The 23,187-nt window shown below is 41.0% G+C and overlaps 2 protein-coding genes across 3 annotated transcripts; both read left to right on the top strand.

Annotated features, from left to right (window-relative positions):
* Positions 1–139: 139 nt before the first annotated feature.
* Positions 140–22,898, top strand: LOC311003635 (uncharacterized protein). Of its 2 annotated transcripts, XM_083995425.1 has the most exons (6): positions 140–198; positions 828–888; positions 18,956–19,170; positions 20,173–20,385; positions 21,781–21,987; positions 22,085–22,898. In XM_083995425.1, the coding sequence occupies exons 3-6, from the start codon at positions 18,966–18,968 to the stop codon at positions 22,462–22,464; spliced, it is 1,005 nt and encodes a 334-aa protein (XP_083851551.1). In that variant the 5' UTR covers positions 140–198; positions 828–888; positions 18,956–18,965; the 3' UTR covers positions 22,465–22,898. The 2 variants fall into 2 exon arrangements, with proteins under 2 accessions (XP_083851551.1, XP_083851550.1); XM_083995424.1 differs by lacking the exons at positions 140–198; positions 828–888 and adding an exon at positions 14,269–14,403.
* Positions 1,258–13,097, top strand: anxa13 (annexin A13). Its single transcript, XM_083995964.1, has 11 exons — positions 1,258–4,195; positions 5,269–5,344; positions 5,466–5,560; positions 5,700–5,870; positions 5,957–5,990; positions 8,726–8,805; positions 9,039–9,107; positions 9,193–9,294; positions 9,597–9,672; positions 9,916–10,028; positions 11,695–13,097. The coding sequence occupies exons 1-11, from the start codon at positions 4,181–4,183 to the stop codon at positions 11,812–11,814; spliced, it is 951 nt and encodes a 316-aa protein (XP_083852090.1). The 5' UTR covers positions 1,258–4,180; the 3' UTR covers positions 11,815–13,097.
* Positions 22,899–23,187: the final 289 nt, after the last annotated feature.

Raw genomic sequence — 23,187 nt, 5'->3', positions numbered from 1 at the left:
AAAAAAAAATCACACCTTCATAGCAAGATTGTGAGTAGAAAATGATTTAATACTGTATGTTCACTCTTCTCCTGCCCTCTGCAGCACAATGAGACCATGCAGCGCTGGATGCCGGGAGGCGGCGCTCCGTACAACCACCTGGGTACAGTGAGACGGACCACCAGCCTCCACACCACCGGGATTTTACCCCAAGAGCAGGTAAACAATGCAGCGTTTATGAGGCCGGCATTGTTCCGGTCAACAAAAGCCCAGTGTGCTCAGAAGGTCTCATGATGACTCAGGCTTTGATGAGAAAGGAGCGAACGAGAGTCTGCAGCCTGATGCAAATATCTGCTGTATCATGTCACACTCAGCATTCAAGGCCTAAAGTTGAACTAAACATAGATTAAAGCCAAAAAACCCCCCCCAAAAGATCAAGTACAAAGAGGGAGTTAGTGTTGGTATAAAGAGCAGCAGTAACAACACACAGTAGTTTGGCCAATTAAAGGTAATGTTGCTGTGACATCATAGCAAATAGTTGTAAAAATGCCCTCAAGAATTCTTTATACTTTTGCCTTTAAAATGTTCCCATCAAGGCTCAAGCCTCCTGCTGAACTTTACCGGCCCAAAATATTTTCTCAAGTAAAACACTGACCTGAACTCTTTTACCACATATTGCATTCACTTTGTAGCAGCTGAAAGTCAAACCTCAGTCTGTGGTTACTAACAGTAGGAGCTGGTCAGAGTCTAAACAAGTTTTGTTTGAGGTGATAACATGAGTCTGGATCCTGGGCCAGCATGACTCCGCAGCCCATTCCTCCTGAAAGCTGTCTTTGTTTCCGTCATAGATCCGTGGGCTCCCCTTCCACTACGTGTGACGTCCCCAGACTGAGACAGCTTCTGACCACTGTAAGTGACTTGGGCTCTTTGAGCAGCAAATCACAAAGTGCAGAATAAACTTGCAGTGCAAACAAAACCATTACAATTGTTAATAGCCTGAGTAATTGACAACAACATTTTCAACTTTGCATCATAAGAATGGACTCATGGTCTCCAAGTTTTGACTGTTATAGAAAATAAGTTAGTTTTGGGGGAGAAGGGATGAAAGCATTGACTTGCCTGTGAAGTGCAGCCACTATATAATAAGTTCTTATATAAAAAGTGCTTGCACAAAGCTCTCAAGAAATACAAACATTTAAATACAAATCATCACATTTCAAATTACCCAATAGTAAGAAACATGTGCAGAAAAAAAATCTATTGGTTATTTGGGCAGATATTGAGATATGAGACATGGTTGCTTTTTACTTTCACTGGGGGGAAAAATCCAATGATGTCAAAGAAGCATTTTTTTTTTTTTAGGTCAGGGCATTTCTGTGGCAACACATGTTACTTATGACATGTTGTGACACATTTTCTAATTTCAATATTGAACTTGGCTATATATTTATATTCTGGTAGTGTTTCAATAGAATGTGGCAATAGTAGACAATCCCAAAAACCACTTAATCTTACAGTTCCCAGTGTCTCGTTTCTCACGCCTCCAAACTGCCTCAGTCTGTGAAGCTCTGGCCCTGCTGTCTGTACAGCAGTCTCTGAACCAAGATAACCCAGATAACATCATTAAAGTCTTTTTCTAACTTTAGCGAGCCGCCTCCAGAGCCACAGATGACATTACACAACTAAGTTCACAGGCCGAGGAGTGTAGCTCTCCTCATGACGAGTAAACTAAACTTTTTTGTGTAAAATTGGTGGAGTGCCCAAGAGCTTCAACTTTGACTCAGAAACTGACACACACACACTGCAAAGAACTGGTGTTGCAAATGATTGATTGGGCTCTGCCAGAAAGTTTGAGCGAGTAAAGTTTGAGATTAGTTCAGCCTACACAGGTCAGTGAAAAGTTTGTGAATATATTGTTGCAGTAAATGACTCATATCTCTACAGGATATGTAACTGATTCGCTCATTACGGTGGTGGACATAAAAAAAAAACTGCCTCAGCTTAAATACTTTGAATTATTTGTCCAAAAAGTTTCCTTGATTGATCTTCCAGGTAGACTTCAGATAATTACACAGTGAAGAGTGATGACTCATCCCCTCTAATTGCATGGCTTTGTTAGCCTGACGATAGCAGGCTCCTTATTGGAGCGGTTTATGCACACATTGAGTGTGTATTTAGCTTTCATGCGTGAAAGGCGTTATTGTCCAGGGCAGCGGCAGCTTTCCTCCTCAGCGGGAGACTAATTATGATGTAGGGACAGTTGTAAAGGACAGAGAAATACCGATGGTTAGAGCGTAGGCTGATGCAGGCCGTAATTACACTGTAGAACACTGAATTGTACTGAGACCTACCTTTTGGTTCATGAACTCTTTCTAGTTTTGTCTCCTGAACAATGAGCTGTACAACTAGTTTTATACATATTGTCCAATATTTATTGTTTCCTGAATCAGTGTGGATGTAGGCGTCTGAATTGGCCCCATGTGACCCCAGCAGCCAAAATGCTGTAGGGCTGTGGAGGGGCTTCAGCTTATTTTAGAGTACTTTGAAAAACATGGTTTACACATACTCTCCAATTCAAACGTTCAGCATCTGGATTTGCTCTGATATCTTGGAAACAATATGAGCAACACCATCATGTCCCACTTGTCCAGGAAGGTCAAAGGTCGCAGTCCTTGATTTTACATCCACATGCAACAAGAGAGGATTCAACATCTTCATAGGGGCACTGCAACAGAGTGGATCAACGTGTCTTAAAGCTCAGTCTGATCCTCAGTCTTAAGGCTGAAGGACTCTGACCGCTATAATTACCAAGCTGCACCTTTACTGAAGCCTTGTTTGTCTTATCACTTTTATAATCCTAATAGTGACTCATTTCCCGGTTTGTAATAAAGCCTAAACTGTTGCAGGCCTAATGGCCACTTTATATTGAAGCTATTTAGAAAAGCTTCAGGCTATTTGATGCTTGTTGTACCACTTCATTACTATAAGATATATTATTACAAAAACAATAACATCGAAAAATGTCTACCAGTTAAGAAAATCAAAAACACAAAACAAAAGAAAGAAAGCAAAAGAAAACAGTCTGACTGACCAAATAAGCATCATTTTAAGGTTTGTGAGAACTGTATTGAAATTATTATATTTTACATGAGATGTTGACCAAAAGGATGAACTTGCCTGGCATCAACTAATGCATGCACATGCAGGGGGGGGCGGCCCCTTTGCCCCTTGATGCCCAAAGTGCCCTTTTGTTGGTCCTTTTTTTTTTTTTTACCTGTACCCTATAAATTATAGCTGCCAGCTAACCACATTGCCATAATCCCTATAGTTTTAGGAGTAGGTTCGTTACCTTTAATGTCGCTGCAAGGTATTTTTAGAACGGCGGAGCAGAGTCGCAAGCTGCTCAGTGCTACGCTACGGAGGCTCATGGGATTTATTGGTTTCCCTCATCAAACTCATCAAATACACAATCCAACAACTCCAAAACGCTACGTTATGAGACAGAGTTGTTTTCTGAGGTAAATTCATGCAAAACTGCTGATGCGCGTTCCCATTGGGGTCAGTTTTTCAGCAAGCAGTCTCTGCATTTGCCTCGAAAACAACTCTGTCTCGTGACGTTCCATTATTATCTCATAGCGTGGTGAATGTGCAGGTCAAAAAGTATCAGGCTTCTTGTTTCTGTGTCTCTTAGTTTTGTTTTGAATAACAATAATACAACAAGATTTGAACTGTGATTTTCTTTTCTTTTCTTTTTTTGAGCACCTGCCCCTGCCCCTCCAAAGGTCTCTGCATGGGCCTCAACTAATGTATGAATGACTGATATGACTAAAGAAAAAATCTGTTTCAAGATTGAGATATCAAAGCACTGAATTATTTAATTTAATCATGAAAAGACACTTTTATTTTAAAATTGTATGCAGAAGTCAGATCTCATTGTTATACCAAGTATTAATAATTACTGACTGGCACCTTAACAACACAAAGTCAGATCATGAGGAGACAGATAGCCTGGCGTATGTTAATGTATCAGTGCCTGGATGTAAATGGTTAACACGGCGGCCTCGCGGACCGTCGTGACGTCACGGACTGGTTCCTGCTGCTCTGGGCCGCAGTTTGGTCAGAAGAGGACAAACATCCCTAAAAACCAGCCGTAGCAACTTTCCTATCAGATCATCAGCTGTTGGATTAACACAGACTCACCATGGGAAACTGTCAGGTGAGTGTCAGCTCTGTCTGTGACAGTTTGTTATAACGGTGACGAGAAATTAAACCAAATCTCAGAGTCGCTTTAGTGTGAGCGTGTGTCCCAATCGATAGAAAAGATTAAGATTTTTGATCCGGTTTACCAGAATAGGGTGTTGGATCCGCAGTTTTCACGGTTGATATTGAATTAAATCTCACACGTATCAACCTGCTCTCTCTTTCTCCATAACGGCTCGATCAGCGCCTCAGCTCGTGTCGCCTTCTCTTTACTGCGCAGACCGACCGCACTGATCGTCATAAATCTCTGTTAGTGTGTCTGAATTAAAGAGCTGAGGCGTCATACATACTCGTAGTGTTTGGTGTTTCTTTAAATGCGACACGATACAAAAACGTAGCGAGTGACAGACAACGGTGTCTGTCTTTACGCAGAGGAAAGAGCCACTCCCCTGCGGAATCCAGCACAGCTCCGTTAGATGAGCGCTCCTATGAATGAAAGCCGACGTGTGTGTGTTCTTTCTCTCTTCACATGAGTCAGATTGCGCTCTTGTTCACACTTTTATCACATAGTTTCATTTTTTAAGAGTTGCACTTAGTTTGAGCATCAATTACACTAACCCTCATTCAAAAGAGTTGTATTTAAGTGTTTTCTTATGTTATTGTAAAGTCATAGCTTATTAAAGGGCTTAAAGTGTCAAATAACAAGTGCGCAAAAAAAGTAAATGGGGGTGGTCCAACACAAAATAAAGTTATTTCATTATAAAATAGAGTAATACAAACCAGCCTTATACTTTACATTGTACTTGATATTGTAGAGATACTGAGGTTGATATATTCCCTAACGTCGAGACCCTTTCAAGCCTCTTTTCAAACCCTGCCAGCCCCCTAGACCACCCTTTGATTACTGCTGGCATCCTCACAGCCCCCTCAAAGTTTGTTTAAAGACTTCTGGCCCCGAATTCCTCACTCAAAGCCGTTGTATAGTATCCCTCCCCTCCCCCACCGGGCAGCTGCTCTTGCGTAGCTATCACGAACCCCTCTCAACTTCACTGGGTCCACTCTGATGTAATCACTCTGGTGTTTTCTCAGCCTACAATCGTGCCCTACGAGGAGTTTGATGCCATAGCCGACATCAAGGCCATCCGCAAAGCCTGCAAAGGCTTCGGTAAGTTGGGGAGGTGGGCGTGCGTTTGTTTTCATTTCTGGAAGCATCCTTTGTATTGTACTTGAAATTTTACATTGTTTATTGTTGTGTTGCATCTGATTTGTTTTTCTTTTCTTTTCAGGAACGGATGAACAGGCAATTATTGACATCCTGGCCAACCGCTGCGCATTTCAGCGCCAGGAAATTAAACAGGCTTATTTTGACAAGTATGATGATGTGAGTAATAAACACAGCGATATCTATATCTGTTTGTTTTGACATATCATTTCCATAATAAGAACCATTTGAATTATTATATGGATTTCTTTTCCTTTCCTCCAGTTCTTTAAAGATAAATTCTGTTTCTCTGTGACAGGAGTTGGTGGACAAGTTGAAGAGCGAGTTGTCTGGAACCTTTGAGAAGGCCATCCTCGCCATGCTGGACCCGCCCATCGTTTTCGCCGTGAAGGAGCTGAGGAAGGCCATGAAGGGAGCGGGCACCGATGAAGACGTCCTGGTGGAACTCCTCTGCACCGCCACCAATGCCGTGAGCTGACATAAAAATCAAGAAGTGCTCTGGTTTCATTTTTGTGATGGAAAATATTCTAACTTTCTATTTTCTCTTTCAAACAGGACATCTGCATGTTCAAGGAGTGCTACTTTCAGGGTGAGCCAATAAGGACTGAAGTGTGAAACACCAGATACTTAATTGTGAAATACAGATCTTTGTTACGTTACTAAATGTCACGATTTCACTTCAACCTATCGTGAACTTTGGAGGAAACTGCTGAGGGTGACTCATTGGGCCGAACTATTCTTGTCCTTTAAGTGACCTACTGTACAGTCACATTTTGTTTAGTCAAGGCCCATCCTGTTGTAACCTCCTCCTCACTATGATAATGGCTGATTATATTTACCAACATCAAGTTTAGATCTTAAATTTAGTTTCTCTATCTCAATTTAATCCATCCTGAAGGGAGAGGAATGGTATAAACTTAAAGGAGAAGTAAGCGATATTTTTGTGTTAATATAAGTCTTAAAGCAGAAGTGAGTGATCCGGTCGTTTTCGCTAATGCTGCGTTCCAGGCAGGCTTTTGAAATCGTAAATTACAGCTTCAAGTCACAACTTACGACTTTGTAGCGTTTCAGGCAACCCACTCGTGTTTTTCCGACCTGTTTTACCGGTGAAAGTCACTATAACGGCCACTCGTAACTTCCGACCGGTGAACTCGTACCAGATCGAACTGGTACCACTTCACGGTCGGAAAAATACGAGTTTCCTTGAACGCACCATAACAGTCCTCGTCCCTACGTCGCCACATTCACGGCGTTCCTTGGCTGCACACACAGCCCTGCATGCCGTTCTCTCTCCTCATTGGATAAAAACTGTAGGATACGATAAATGTTTTCTCCTCGGCTCAGAGCAGAGCAGAGTGACTGAGAGACCCGTGTTTCAGACCAAACACTCTATGTAAGTGATTGCTGTCGGAAGATATAACTATTTAAGACTTATATTAACACAAATATATCACTCACTTCTGCTTTAAATAGTTATATCTTCTGACAGCAATCACTTACATAGAGTGTTTGGACCGAAACACGGGTCTGTCAGTCACTCTGCTCTGCTCTGAGCCGAGGAGAAAACTTTTCTTGTATCCTACAATTTTTATCCAATGAGGAGAGAGAATGGCATGCAGGGCTGTGTGTGCAGCCAAGGGATGCGTGTGAATGTGGTGACGTAGGGACGAGGACCAATAGATCCATGACGAGGGCGGGGGCTGCTAACTCCATCGGCTGACAAGACGTTATGGTGCGTTCAAGGCAACCCGTAACTCGTGTTTTTCCGACCTGTGAAGTCGTACCAGTTCGATCTGGTACGAGTTCACGGGTCGGAAGTTACGAGTGGCCGTTATAGTGACTTTCACAGGTAAAACAGGTCGGAAAAACACGAGTGGGTTGCCTGGAACGCTACAAAGTCGTAAGTCGTGACTTGAAGCTGTAATTTACGATTTCAAAAGCCTGCCTGGAACGCAGCATTAGCCAAAACGACCGGATCGCTTACTTCTGCTTTAATATATAACTCAAATATATACTAAATATACAAATTTCTCACCCACATGAGCCGTTATATTACTATGGGATGTATTGCTAATGTACTGTATAGTGATTAAGCTTCCATAGGACCAGTTATTGGACTAACGAGCATTCACAATATGGCAGTGTGTGCAAACATGAGACTGGTAGCAATTTCTAATTCCTGTGAATCCACTTCCCACGTGACTGTACCATTTCATTTTAATTATACCCCTGGTCTAACTCTTGTTTATGGGTACATAATCACTACCATCACCATTCATTTTTGCATAGTTGCACAGTTACAGTACTTTCAGCAGCAGCTTCAAAAACAATCTGCTGCCTTAAACCTTAGTTGTAAATATTGGAGTTTAGCTGTGCACCCTAAATGATTGGTTATTTAAAAATGTCATCAGACTCTAAGTTGTTTGCCATTCAGGCAGGAGTTCATCATTGAAGATGCAAGTCTCATGAAACTGAAAGACGATGCAGTCACAAGACTTTCAGGAGGAAAACAAGTTTGATTTGGAAGTGTAGGACAGTTATCAACGTTAGCAAACAGGGCAGGTTATAGGAGAGTGTGTACACCACAGGACTTCATTACGAATTGAGAGCAGGGTGCACTGATTGTATCTTATAGATCAAGAGTATTGGGTGCACCTCCTTTAAATACTTAAAGGGATAGTTCAACATTTTTGGCAAATTGGCCCATTGCCATAATCCTTATAGTTTTAGGAGTAGGCTCATTACCTTTAATTGTCGCTGCAAGGTATATTTAGAACGGCGGAGCAGAGCCGCGAGCTGCTCAGAGTTACGCTACGGAGACTCATGGGATTTATTGGTTTCCCTCATCAAACTCATCAAATACACAATCCAACAACTCCAAAACGCTACGTTACGAGACAGAGTTGTTTTGAAGGTAAATTCATGCAAAACTGCTGATGTGTGTTTCCATCGGGGTCAGTTTTACAGCAAGTTGCCTCGAAAACAACTCTGTCTCATGACGTTCCATTATTATCTCATAGCGTGGTGAATGTGCAGGTCACAACTTGTCCATGAGAGCGTTTTGGAGTTGTTGGATTGTGTATATGATGAGTTTGATGAGGGAAACCAAGAAATCCCATTAGCCTCCATAGTGTAGCTCTGAGAAATAGCTTGCACCGACAATTAAAAGTAACGAACCTACTCCTAAAACTATAGGGATATGGGCAATGGCAATGGGCCAATTTGCCAAAATGTTGAACTATCCCTTTAAATATAAAATAAACCTTACAACATTTTTGTCATATATTTGACCGCCCTTTTGTGTACTCTGTGTGCTCTTCTCAGTGCACGAACGTGATCTAGAGGCAGATATCGAGGGTGATACAAGCGGCGATGTAAGAAACCTCCTCATGGCTCTTTTGGAGGTAAGTGACCTCGAGTTTCTACTCCACTCGAGTAACTGACCCCCCCCACCCCCTGTCTGTCCCTGTGCTGAAATCGAGCTCACTCTCTCTGTGCCAAAGAGCTGCCACATAAGCATGCACACACTCACACTCACTTCTACACACACAGAGTAGATACAGTTACTTGAGTCAGACAGAAAGGCCTCACAGCATAGCAAAAAAAAAAAAAAAACTCTTAATCTCACTTCTTTCAGGGAAACAGAGATGAGACCTACGATGTGGACGAGGAGCTGGCTGAACAAGATGCCACTGCTCTGTTTGAGGTACTGTGTTCCTCTGAGATACATCTTCAGATATGTCTCAAAGCTGATTCATTTATCCTGAAATAACAATATTTGTGTGATGCAGGCCGGTGAGGGTTGTTTTGGGACAGACGAGTCCACCTTCAGCCACGTCCTGGCCTCCAGGAATTACCTTCAGCTGCAGGCCACCTTCAAGATATACGAGCAGGTCAGTGATACTGTGTATCGGTTCATATGGCTGTGACATGTTGTCTTCAGTTAGCCTGTAAATTAATGAGAGCTGATATCTTGCATTACCCTGGTGTAAATGTAGGGTATTGTGCAGGTGGTAGGAGCACACAGTAATTTCTACAACTATACTGTACTTTAAATGTCCAGTGTTTAAATGTTCAAACAGCATAGTAAACACTTGACACCATCACCAAATCTTTGGACCAGGAAATTGGAACAGTACCATTTGAAATCTTTCCCAGATCTTACACTCAACTGGTGGTTTTCTCCTCTCTGTAGCTCTCTGGAACTGAAATCCTGGATGCCATTGAGAATGAGACCTCGGGGACACTGAAGAAATGCTACATTGCTCTTGGTTAGTATGAAATTCAGTGTGTTGGATCATAAAATACAGTGAAATTGAGAATCTGCTTTATTGTCCTAATGAGACAACTACATAATCTCACTGTAGAAGAGCCCTGTTGGGGGACATGCTGAATAAATCAACTGTACAGAGGTTATTCACAGTAATAGGAGAACAGGGGCTTTTGGTGGTTGAACATAGGGTTCAGTAAACTGTAGTGGATTTTCATGAAAACCTTTCCTCCTCTACCCACAGTGAGAGTTGCGAAGAACCCTCAGCTCTACTTTGCCAGGCGTCTGAACAAGGCCATGAAAGGAGCAGGAACTGACGAGGACACGCTCATACGAATCATTGTGTGTCGCTCTGAGGTAACAGATTCACCTTTCTTGTCGTTTAAAGCCCACTGTTATCTGCAACATAATTTGCAACTCCATTTTATCCTGTTTTTTTCATTTTGTAAAGTATGCTATTGCTATATAGCAAACGGTTTACTTGTCTCCACCAAAGCAGTGCAAATATTGGTTCTTGTCTGTATTGTGACATCAGTGTTGTGCCAGTTCACACTTAAAAGGAACTAGTTTAATTTCTTTGTTTTGTTTTTTTGTTTTTTTATTAGCTGCTATACTTTTCCAATAGAACCTCCCACTACCATCCATCACCAGGCCCAAATTAGTCCCACTCTTTAAGTTCTTAAAAAGTTATTGTACCACGGAAAAACCACAGACATGATTTACATCTAACACTGAAAAAAACAAAACAATGTTGAGAATATGTTTTAACACTTAAAGGGATACTTCACCCAAAATTGATAATTCACCAATTTTCTACTCACTGTCATGCCAAGGAAGGGTTTGGAGAACTTTTGGAGTAATCAAAACTTTTTTCCAGGGGGGGTCCGGCTGGCAACGGGTTTTCATATAATGGCGGCGGATAGTGCTCACTTTTGAATCATCCAAAACACACACTATGAAACATCCAAATACCTCCATACTGCTCGTCCATACTGACCCAAGTGTCCTGAAGCCGCAACATGAAAAAGTTGTTTGGAAAAACTTAATTTGGTCTCTGTTTTTAGCCTTGTTGTAGTAGTAGCTCCCAGTGGCTGTGTTGATGTTAATGCACATGCGTGAGATTTGTTGTGAGATATTCGTTTGTCGTTGTAAACCATTGGATGTATGATGTAAACACGGAAGAACATCTCGCAGAAAATCTTTGCAGAAAATCTGTGAAATATCGATTTTGGGTGAAGTATCCCTTTAAACAATATGTCACTCTGCTGAAAGTAATAAAAAAACAAAAACAAGGTGCAGTTCAGGTGTAGCTACTTGGAAATACCTGGCAGCATCATAATTTGTATAAGCACAGATGTGTCTGTATCTCTGCCAACACACTACTGATGTTGGGTCGTTTCTATGGAGACGTCAAGTGGTGTGTTGTAAAACATGTTCACTCTCGTCAGTGGGAATGCTGTCCATGTTCACATCAATCATCTGCGAACTGATACGTGCAGCTCAGCACTCTCAAAAATGTTTTTTCAATTAATATGTTTATGCACAACACTGACTGAACCCCAGTCTGTCTAATTCCTTTCTGACAGCGATGTCACTGTATCTTTCAGTCTGCCCTGATGATGAAGACCCGCTCTCAGTCTCCTCATAACCTCTTCTTGTAAACACAACAATGGCCAAAGCTCTTGCCAAGTCACCACCACCCACTCCATGTATGAACAGCAGAGAAAACTTATAAATAGCACCTGGATGGGAACTCGTTGCTGAAAGTCAAGCACACAAGAAAACAGGGACATTTAGGTCACACAGGAGTTTACAGACACTTCAGGCATTTAGAGTAAACACTCTAATGTGATTAGCTTCAATGAAATGCAGTTACAGAAGAACACAGTGTTTTAGATTTATCAGATTTCACCACCACCAAAAGCTGATTTCAAGATGATATACACAATGACCTTTTTTTTAAATTCTTAGCCTGCATCTTATTTTATTTGGTCTTAAAATGTTTTTTTCACCTTGCCAACAGTTTGATTTGGAAACCATCAAAGAGATGTACTTGGAGAAGTACGACGTGTCGCTGAAGGACTCCCTGAGGGACGAGTGCAGCGGCGACTTTAAGCGTCTCCTCCTGGCTATCTGCCACTGAAGGCTGAGATGGGTGGAGCGAAGGTGGAGGACAGACACAGCAGAGTATGTTTATACTGAGAAGCGCTGCTGTTTTCTGTCTAACCGACTAACACCGCTCAGCCTCTCCATGTGACTTTATGTAGGGAACAGGAGGGTGGAAGTGATGAAAGAATTAACTTGGCTCATGTCTTATCTCAAACTGAGTTAGCAGTAAATTTGGGTAACTTACTTTTTTAACAAATTTTTCCCACAGACATTGAACTGGACACCCTTGTTTAGGACTTATCAGTGTGTCTGTCGAACACTGCCCCTTTTTTAGGTCAGTAACTAACACCCTTACCAGCATTAACTGTACGTAGTGGCCAGTCATTTACTGTCACTGGAAATAAGCAACAAATTTATACATATCCAACGTATAACTGTAATTGAGAGTCATGTGATCAGGTGGTTAAAATAATCACATGAGGATAAGACATTCAGTATTTTCACACTGGCAAAACAGTCAGCTATGGCCTTCTGCTGCTGCATGCGCTATCGCCATTAGATAATAGTGTTATATTATTTCCATTGTATATATACAGTATATGACATTGTTTTGGATCAAATAATTCTTTATTGTCTTTCACCCTCTGTGTCCTGGCGTCAGTGACTGTTCTACTTTATTGCTGTTTAAACAAATGCAATCACTCCATGGGGCTTGAAGTTTTTAAAGAAGAAATGTGAAAGTGTGTCATGAAGGAATATTGGCTTGATGTCATGAAGGCTATATGCAATGTTATGTGAATGGATTCTCTGAAGTGCCGTCACAGCTCGTCCAGAAAATAGATTATTATATTTTATCAGTTGCTTCTTAAAAGAAACTATATGTTGATTTAAAATATGTTGCATTTTTTTTATCCAATACAACTAGAAAAACTTGACAAATCCAACGACACCTCACCTTGTTATATATTTTTTTGTATTCAATGACTAACCCAATAGAGTGTTTAATATATAGCGTTATTTAGTTGCCTGTTGAAGGAAGGCCAGAGGGTATATGAGAGGAAATGTGATTATGATGTTTAGGTGAGTTAAACATTTAACATCTGGATAGTCTGAAGTCTCTGTCATTTGTGTCTCTATAAGGCAGCTGATAAGCAATTTGTTAACATAACCACTGTGGTCAACATTTGGTGACAAGCAGAGCGGATACTCAAATGAACTGCGGGACGTAGGATCACATTCGGTCATGGGAATAGTGTTTATCTCTCTATAGCCAAAGAAGTATTAGTTTAACTACAAATAAAGTTTCCTGTAACATCATCGTGTCTGATCTTTGACCTCTGACTGTGTTAAATACTCTTTACTTTTTTCTAATACATCCATCCATTGTCACACCTCTACAAATACCTGAAAATGAAGTGTTAACTGTGAATTTTTAAGTTTTCCCACTCTCAAATCCATAATTAAAAAAAAAAAAATTATGCATTATTTGCATGCATAATTTTAAATAATTTTAAATTTAGGCTCAGTCCCATGTTGAGACCATGTTCACCTACTTCCACTGTTACCCTCACTATTTCCCCTTTGTTTGCACTGATAACCAAAGAGCTGCTGAAAGAAAGGTGTTGAAAGCTTTTGTGAAGTTTGAATAATCATATCAGCTGCCGTGGATTACGTTATGCATAATGATGCAGTTGTCATGGCAACAGAACAGCCCACCTATTGTACAGGTCATTGTGGTTTCCAGGACAACCTTATCAAACATCCAGCAGCTGTCAAATCGTTTTGGTCTACTGTATAACTGCCATGCAGTGTATGATCATGGCAGCCTGTGGAAGGACGTCCCCCTATATGCTGCTTTCAAGTACCATCGGAAATTTGTACATTTATAAATGAACTGGGGTAGCCTGTCAGTAGGCTACTAGCAGAGACGTTCTATATAGGCTGGTACCTGACAGTACACTAAAGCTCATTATCATTACATACATGACATTACATAAGCATTATGATTATTTAACCTCTGTATTGATGAAAAATTAATTAGCACAACTTGTTTTTCATAGTTTAAAATTCCACAGTGCACGGTCTGGCACCAACCTTTTCCTTTTGGACAAGAAAGGTCTTTTAAAGAGCTTATTAGCTTAAGGGGAAATTTTTCACTTTCAAATTTTCATTATTTTCTGACATTTGCACCGGACAATTAATTGAAAAACAATTTTCAAGCCTCAGGAAAATAGTTGGTTCTTCGAGTAACAATCTTACACATAAGTAGAACCACAGTAGTAGTAGTAGTAGTAGGTGGCACCTACTACTACTACTACTACTACAAAAACAAAAAACAAACAAAAAACATTGTTATTGCTTCGGAATGATCCTTTAATGTAGTTCTAAGAAATCCGACTTCCCGCTGAGCCCCTGAAGGCAGCGTAGTGCTCCGGTCTCGTCAGTGCAGCGTGGCGCCGCCTCTCCCTCAGACATGCCTGTTGTAGTCCTGCATTTTTGTCGCTCGTCTCTGTTTATATTTATGAACAACTTGACGTTGGAGACCGAGTGAGCTGTCGGCGTCCAGCGGCTCAGACACAGGAACATCACCGGAGCCTGTTTCCTTCACCGGACTCTCTAGAAGGTAGGCTACGTTGTTCTCTGCGTTTCACTGGCTTTGTTGCACCGTTTCCCCCCTCTTCCCTGGTAATTACAGTCATTAGCATCCATCTTGGTAGGAGCTAATTAACAGCACTGCAAGGAGAAATGGCTGGCCCCTTATAGCCTCTAAACATTACAGCTTTGTGTGTTCTGCATGTTTTATAACTTCTGTCATGTTAGATGTGTTTTTGAAACCTACTGTCAATTTAAGCGGGACTAATTAATCATTAGTGATTGCTATAATAGGCCTGCTGATTTTGGTGTTGAATTGTTGCACTTAATATATTTTTAATCAATTTGTTATCACTAAAATGTGTCAAAATGTCTGTTCAGACTGCAGCCTTGTTAGATGAGAGTAATTCTCATGTTACATCTCATGTCAAGTGCTGGGAGCAGATTAATCACTGCAGCACTCATTTATTGCTGTGTTTGGGTACTGCAGCATGCACATGCTTCCAGAGAGGAGTCCCATCATCTTCATCTCCATGGAAACATATAGTAAAACAGTGATGTCCACTTCCTGCAACAACAACAACAACAAAAAAAAGCAAAATACAAGTTTCATCTATAGTTTGGAAACCTGCATCCAGGTGTCATGCACCTGAATGCACCACGTCTCTCTGCAGGCACCAATCAAAAAAGGCAACGCTAACATTGCAGAACATAGTTGAGTTATTCTTAGTAATTCTTAATCCCTGTATGATGAATGATGATATTCATTTATGAATGCAAGGCGTGTCATAGATTCCTGTTAAAATGAAAGATCCCATTGTTAACGGCTGATCGAGTCACTTTGAATTCATTTGAATAGTTATAGGAGCAATCCAGAGTTTTTAGACACAGGAGAAGTGCAAGTATCTATTATTTTTAATTCACTGCATATTTATATCATCATATCTGATTGATAAATCAGATTTTTTAACATGCATAAGTATGTAAAATTTCATAAAACAGTTTAAAATACCTGTCACAATACACCAGTAATCTTCAAACATCTTTTTGTGTGACACCAGTCGGAAACCTACAAATATTCAACTGTAAAGTTCTACGAAACAGAGAAAAGATGTAGATGTCAGTTAGGTGTCTGACCACAACTTTAGTGGTAACAGTAAAATGATGTCATATTTCAGTGAGATTATTGTTAGCCTAAATGTTTTGTCTTTATGTAAAGCACACTGAGTTGTCCCTTGGTATGAAGTGCGCTATAATAAAGATGCCTTGCCTTGCCCTTAGGCTGTTGCAAATTACAGGGGCAGGTCTCTACACGAAACCTTTTTAAAAGTGGATGTGAATTATCCTGTGGGGGTGCTCTTGTTCTAACGACAATGTTGAGCTCCTCACTGATATTTACCTTTTAGATATTAATCTTGGAGACACACAAAGATGAATACCTTTATTATGTTGTGAAATAGCTGCTTCCCACTCACCTCCTGTTTTATCTGCCTAAAAGTTAAATGGATCTGTTGCAAATCCATCTCCATGTGTGTTAAGACCTAATAATGTATTAATGTCAACTCAAACACTGATCTACTGTATATCAGTGGATTTGAAAGACAGAAAAACACTTTCTCTCAATCATGTGATTCTGATCCATGTCCAGTTCAACGCCATGTTAACAGAAAATAACATCAACAGCATTTCTGCATCCACAGCACAAAGCAACACAACAAAACCACAAGGGCTGGTCCTCCGATAAAATTGGGATGTAAGCAGTAAATCCACAGCTCATGCTTAATTAATGCCTAACTAATGCATGATTCATGGTGTTCTAATGAATGTATTCATGCGTGATATATCGTGAACTCATGTGGATCTGGTTTAATAAATGATTAGGTCGCTATTAGTTTCGTCTCCCATTATTAAGTACAAAGGTAGTTGCATTGCACACTGCAGCAGTGAAAATCACACAGACGCAGCAATGACTGTCTGTCACTCATTAATCACCAATCGTTAATTGAAGGAGAGGCCGCCAAAACCTGATGATGTCATGGAAAGCAGTTGATGATGATTACAGTATTCAGAAGATGAGCCAAGAAGACATGAAGACGCATTCATTTATTATGATTATGATAATACCTCAGTCCTGATTAATATATTATTGTCCTCGTATTTGAGTGTGGATCTATTGATGTTGATACTTTCATGCATTTCCCATAATTCATGAAGAATCACATGCATAAATTCACTCATGGATTAAATCCAAAGTCTGCTTTAAGTTTAATTAAATTCATTAATAGTGAATGAAGAATCTAACACATTTGCTTTCTGTTTTTCTGATTATTAGTTTGCATGTAGGTACTGTAGATGCAAATAGGTGGCTTTTACTACTGATGTTTACATGTTACAACTTTTATCCTCAATATAGTTTTCAGAATATACGACATATTAGCCTATTCTTTCTATTATTGCTGGAGCCATAAAACAGAGGTTGTTCTGTACACACACACACACACACACACACACACACACACACACACACACACACACACACACACACACACACACACACACACACACACACACATAGGAGCTGCTAAACCAGTCCAGGATTGTTGACAGTAAAGTCATGCAATCTGAAATGTGTCCAAGCTGACATTGTGGTTTTGACCTGATGAGAAATGTCAGCTGCATGGCTGTAAACATTTCATAATGTTGGCCAATTGAAAAAATGGCTCTGAGCCATGATAGCACCATGTTTCTAAGCAAAATAGTGAAGTAGCATAATGTTTACAGCGGTGGAAAGAACAGAATACAGCTGAACCTATGACAGCTATAATTATGAGATGCAAGAAGTGGAGCTTTATATTTATTACGAAAGATAAGTGACAGTTAAGCCATTATGTTTATTTACATCAGTTTGCTGTGATCCAGCCAAAGTGAAAAGAACATCTTTATTTGAATATCAATTATCAGCTACACATTACTCTATGTCTCAGCTGTATTTGGCCTTTGTGCATATCCAGTACACTCACTGACTTGATGGTCCATTGCATTATAAATAATCACAAGAAGTGATTCCTGCCTTTATTATTTTGATATTGAGCGACAGGAGGTCATGTAACTTGATGCAGTCATTCATGCAGAAAATTAATTCCTGCAAAAACATTATTCATGTATTACTACAGCATGATGAGTCATTCTTTAGTTAGGCATTGTTGATTAATTTTGTATAGAGCTATACTACACACAAAAACTGGCAGTGGTATCATGTAATTATGACCTCTGTGTGTGTGTCTTGTAATTGTGATGTTGCATCTTATATTTCAGAAAAACATCTAATTATAACATCTTTATCTCTTAACTACTAGATACATCTCATAATTACAAGATCCGTATCTCGTTGCCCCGGGAGACAGCTTCAGCCCAACTTTATTTGATGCCAGCTGTTGATGGCAAACACTGCAGCGGCATTTGAATGCTTCTGTGTAGAAGCTGGGAGCGCTAAGTGCACTGCAGTGTCGAAAGATTGAGTGAAGATGATTTACGTGTTTTACGTTCTTTGTCTACACATAATATTTAATGTGACATACTGACCTTTACTTTTACTGAAACTCAACAGGTCCTTTTTGTTATCACTTACTCAGTCCCTCTATCATTGTTATTGACTGATAAAGTTGAGGCTCTGAGTCACTGCATCTTAGCATCTGAATTATCAATTACAATAAAATGATTAAATTTTAACCAGCATCTTTGCACAAGGGCTGTTTATCAGACAATAGGCTAGGCTTTATTGTTATGTCGAGTTCACCTCAGCAAGTGGAGCTGGTGCAACAAGTGTGCCAGTGCCTTTTCGTCCGTGATTCAAATAGTCATACTATACTGTAAACTGCTACAATCCAGAGAAGAGGTGCACTCAGTCAGCACAGTCCTTTTTTTGATATGATATATTGTATAGCCTACTCTTTAGAATATACTTAAAGGGGGAGTATGCAAGTCTGGTCGCTTTTCCGTTGTTTTGCTAACCCTCCTCCTGGCCATGTGCATTTGTTTACAACGAAGCCAGCGAGAAATAAATCAGCAGTACATGGCATAATATATCATATACGATGTTATGACGTGTATTTTTGTGTAGTTTAATCTTAATTATGTTATGCGGCGCGTTTGCATTGTAATCCGCAAAGACGAGAGCTGGGACACTTGGGCGACAGCGCTAATTTTGCAAACTTTCTTCAAACTACGTGGAAGGCAGAGCCTCCATTTTCCCTATTAAACCATCTGTAGGAAGTGAGAATGACCAGTTCACCACAAGATAACCATCTGATTTATGACAGTATTGTATATGCCTGTAGGGTAACATCTCGATTACTTTATTGCCTGTACCTTATCCTTTGACTGTAAGGTGATTGTCAGAGGCTTAGAAGTCAGTATAAGAAGGGTCGGGGTCAGTGACCACAGCCCTGAGCTCCTAGACATGCCATGTGGGTTGTGTCCCTCTCTAATTAAATCATTGCACATGATATTTCATTGGTCTTGTTTTTTTGACTCCCAACAGGCGGGCCTAAAAATTTCCAACACAACCTTTTGTCCCTCTCCAGGTGCGGAGAGATGTCTGTGTGGCAGCAGGAGCCGTCGGGTTATTCCCCGTGTGTGGAGATCGACTCCAGCTCGGTGAGGACCAAGGACAGGCTGGGCTCTCCGGCCTGGCTCAAGCAGGAGCATGATGAGCTCCGTATCATCAAGTGGGAGAATTTCCAATCAGGAGCCTCGACAGACGCCGTCCAAGATAACACACCCAGCAGTGCCATGTCAGGTGAGGAACAGTGTCACTTTGATATTCATACAGATGATTGATAAACTTTATAGGCTGCTCATTAAAGGGATACGGCAACTTTTTTTTTTTGTGTCTTGCCTCACACCCGAGTCCATGACAAGCAGATAGACACCATTCTTTCGACTGTGCATGCAGTAACAAGGGAGATACGGGTAGAGCTGGCACACCGCTAATTAGCTTAGGTCAAACGCTGGAAGTGCAGGTAGTGTTAGCCTGCCTCCACCTAAAGTCATCAGAGAAACTCTTCAGCAACTCTAAACGGAAACCGGTGGGCCGATTTTCATCTCAGAGCTGACAAAACTCTCCGGTAAGGCATCTTGAGCGGTCAGATGCCGGTAACGGGACGAGATCGGTCAAAACGGAGGGTTCAAGCAAAGACGGTTTATTTTGGTTCAAGCTAGCTACATCGAGGGTAGGTTAGCTTCCTATTTCAAAGTAAAAGCACAAATTCTATCGTCATGGTTTTCTGTAAAGGGCAACGGGTGTTTTATTTTGTAAAAGTAACCGGAAGTGCGTTGGTCACAACGGCTAGCTTGAGTAGCGCCAAATTTGTCCGAACCATAGGTCCGAACAAAATAAACAGCTGATATTTAGACAAATTAACAACTCACTGCTGATCTAAACAGCTACTTTCTCGCCTAAAAATGTTTGAAATGTCGATAAAGTGATATATTTACAGAGTTTAGAGCTAAAATGAAATCAGCTTCTGACTGCTGATTTCGGCTCGGGTAGGAGGCAGGTTAATACTACCTATGTACTTCCAGCGTTTGAGCTAAGCTAATTAGCGGTGCGCCAGCTCTGCCCGTATCTCCCTTGTTACTGCACGCACAGTCGAAAGGATGGTGTCTATTTGCTTGTCATGGACTCGGGAGTGAGGCACGACACGAAAAAAAAAATGTTGGCGTATCCCTTTAAACCTGGGTGTTGTTGCCAAAGAGGTACAAAACTTGTGCCTCCATATGCCTGTCTCCTTTTCTTTAGCTGCCTCACACGTAGAAACCCTGCCCCCGAGAGTGCTGCTGACTATCACCAAGCTGCAGTGCATGCTGGAGAGTAAACAGGAGCGCATTGCCGCACTGGAGAGACAGGTGGAGGACTTGATGCAAGACCGCAAGTTCCTGAGGAGCCAGATCGAAAACCTCACAAGCAATCGCTCCATGCCAACATTTGCTTCGCCAAATCCAGTGATTGAAGGTCAGTGTCTGACAGCGTAAACTGTTTGACTTAATTTTTACACTAAGGCAGTGGTTCTTAAACACTGTCATGCTCCACTTTGGACAAGGGGTAATTTTTCAGGAGGTGGTGGACAGCAGCAGAGAGATTTTTTAGGTTATGTTATAATTCAATAATCATTATAAATGTGGGTGAGTACCCATGCTTACTTACGTACTCAGTGTTCTTATCCAACATGTCACTGTTTACAAAATCAAGATCTAGTTTGTTCTTACAAAATAAAGTTTGTTAAAGCAGATATCAGCTTCACGGCCGTTTCGGCTAATGCTGCGTTCAAGGCAGGCTTTTGAAACCGTAAGTTACAGCTTCAAGTCACAACTACGACTTGGTAGCGTTCCAGGTAACCCGTAGCTCGTGTTTTTACCATCCTGTTGTCTGTGAAAGTTCCCTATAACGGCCACTCGTAACTTCCGACCCGTGAACTCGTACCAGATCGAACTGGTATGACTTCACAGGAAGGAAAAACACAAAGTACGAGTTTCTTTGAACGCACCATGAGTTAGCAGCCCCCGCCCTTGTCAGGCATCAATTGGTCCTCGTGCTACGTCACCACATTCACGCGCATCCCTTGGCTGCACACACAGCCCTTCATGCCGTTCTCTCTCCTCATTGGATAACACTTGTATCCCACAAGGAAAATTTTCTCCTCGGGTTACAGCAGAGCAGAGTGACGGAGAGACTCGTGTTTAGGCTGAAATACTTCATGTAAGTGATTGCTGACGGAAAATAGGACTATTTAGGACTTATATTAACAAAAACATTCCACTGATATCTGCTTTAAGTACCTACGTGGAGCACACCTGCTGATAGATGTGCAGCTGACAGTTCCCCCTTCAATACACCTAAGCCACCAGCTGATCCTCCCCCGCTCATGTCCTGGAGGACAAGGTCTCCTGGACATATGCATGTCTTCTTTGTGTTCAAGTGCCAATTCCACATAAAAATGGATGTTATATGAAAACAATAACTAGTGAGAAAAAAAGCCAGATGGTAACAACCACAAAAGGGAAACATTGTTACTGGTCTATACCAACTGTCTATGTGACAGCTATGGTGGTCCGAGGAATACATGCTCACGAATCGAGTGTATTTCATTTTATTAAGTTGCATTCTTCAGTAAAACACCACACCCCACCTGTCATGTCTCTATTCCCCACCAGTGGGGAATAGATCTTATTTCTTATCTCTTATTTTCTTATTTTTTAGTTTAGTTTAATTTAGTTTATTTGTTTCATTCATTGAAAAAAACCCAGTTAAATACAAAAAATAATAATAATGCAACTCCTGAATGAAAGGTGGCAGAAAGAAGCAGACTTATGTTGTTTACCCCCTTTTTCTTTTTCATTGGTCTAACAGCCAGTAGACCCAGCAAAGTGCCACACTCAGAAAACAAATCTCGGAAAAGAGAAAGAGCTTCCTCCAGTTCATCAGACAGCAACGTCATCGGCTCTGAAGAGTCCGACTCATCCGAAGTGTCGGCCGCCTCAAGCGAACACAGAAGGCGGAAACACCACAAGGACAAGAAAAGGTCGAAGAAAGGGAAAGACTACAGCAGAAAGAGAGGTAATAATCCTTAACCACGTCATCAAACCGTCACTGAGCCGATGCATGAAAAAGCAGCGTCATATATTTGATCACATTGTTCTTTACTTTCCCACAGCCACGGGCGTCCAGTACGTCATCCACCGCTACAAACAGGTCCTGACCGCCTTCATCAGGAAGAAGAGCATGAGCGAAGCCTTCCGCCACCTGGGGATCGACCGCAACACCATCGCAAACACGGCGTCGATCGCCGAGCTGCACCTGGCCGGCAAAGACATGGTGCCCTTGGTGGGCATGTTTCGCCAAGGGGAAGAGACTCTGGTCAGCTACGCCCAAAGGTGCACCATGGTCATCGACACCGACGCTGACTTGTCCAGGAAAATAGACGAGATGAAAGCCAACGGCGAGCTCCTGCCCATCTCAGGGAAAAGGCCGAGGGTGTTACACCCGCACCTGCCGCATATGGGGGGTGCTACAGAAAGCATTTTAATAGGTTGATAACTATTTAATTACCCAGATAAGGTGAATCATAACGGGCCTTCACATTTTAATGTTCTTTTGTTTGTTTCTCTCTCAGTTTGAGCTGCTGGATTTTCATTATGTAGCATTGTTGCATTTCTTGGGGTTACATTTATGAAATGTAAATTTAAACTTAAACTTAATTAGTTTATCTCTTTTGCATTTTAGTATTCAAAGTTACACATTTAGGATGTGTATTTTGTATTTGACAGACCTGTAAATTTATTTACAGCTGCTTTCAATATTGATTTTCTTTTTTTTTTTTTTACTATTATTTAATAAACATATGTGTAGTGTTACAGTCCACCACAAGATGGCAGTGCTCACACATAAGATATTCTTTTTTATAAATCACTGCTGTTCTCATTTAGTCCAAAATGGTGGCGAGACAATTTAAATCTTCCAGGACTGGCTGTTTTACTTTACATTCATATGAAGCAAATTTGTTGACACTGTGATTCATATGCTGTCAAATAAAAGATTAAGAATGGCATTCATCGCAAAGTCAGTGTTCCTAAACCTCTAGCAAAATAAATCGGCGAGTTTTGTTTCTTTTGTTTTTATCCCAGAAGGTTTGTAATTCTCATATGACAGCATACCTCTGCTCACGGCCTTTAACTGACCTACTGAATGTGTAACTCAGACTACTCACTTGATCCTGGGTCAAATGATGGGTAAAAGGCCTTAAATAAATTATAAACA

Source organism: Trachurus trachurus (assembly GCF_905171665.1).
Source record: "Trachurus trachurus genome assembly, chromosome: 20".
NCBI classification, from domain to species: domain Eukaryota; kingdom Metazoa; phylum Chordata; class Actinopteri; order Carangiformes; family Carangidae; genus Trachurus; species Trachurus trachurus.
Note: the sequence above shows the minus strand (reverse complement) of the source record. Positions and strands in the feature narration are given on the sequence as shown.

What these genes read in the sequence shown, in the direction of transcription:
- LOC311003635 (XM_083995425.1), top strand. Translation starts at nt 18,966, where the DNA reads ATGTCTGTGTGGCAGCAGGAGCCGTCGGGTTATTCCCCGTGTGTGGAG. An exon ending in GCCAAATCCAGTGATTGAAG is followed by an intron (nt 20,386 to 21,780) that starts GTCAGTGTCTGA and finishes TTGGTCTAACAG; the next exon opens with CCAGTAGACCCAGCAAAGTG. An exon ending in AGACTACAGCAGAAAGAGAG is followed by an intron (nt 21,988 to 22,084) that starts GTAATAATCCTT and finishes ACTTTCCCACAG; the next exon opens with CCACGGGCGTCCAGTACGTC.
- anxa13 (XM_083995964.1), top strand. An exon ending in CAAAGCCTGCAAAGGCTTCG is followed by an intron (nt 5,345 to 5,465) that starts GTAAGTTGGGGA and finishes TTTTCTTTTCAG; the next exon opens with GAACGGATGAACAGGCAATT. An exon ending in CCTTCAAGATATACGAGCAG is followed by an intron (nt 9,295 to 9,596) that starts GTCAGTGATACT and finishes TCCTCTCTGTAG; the next exon opens with CTCTCTGGAACTGAAATCCT.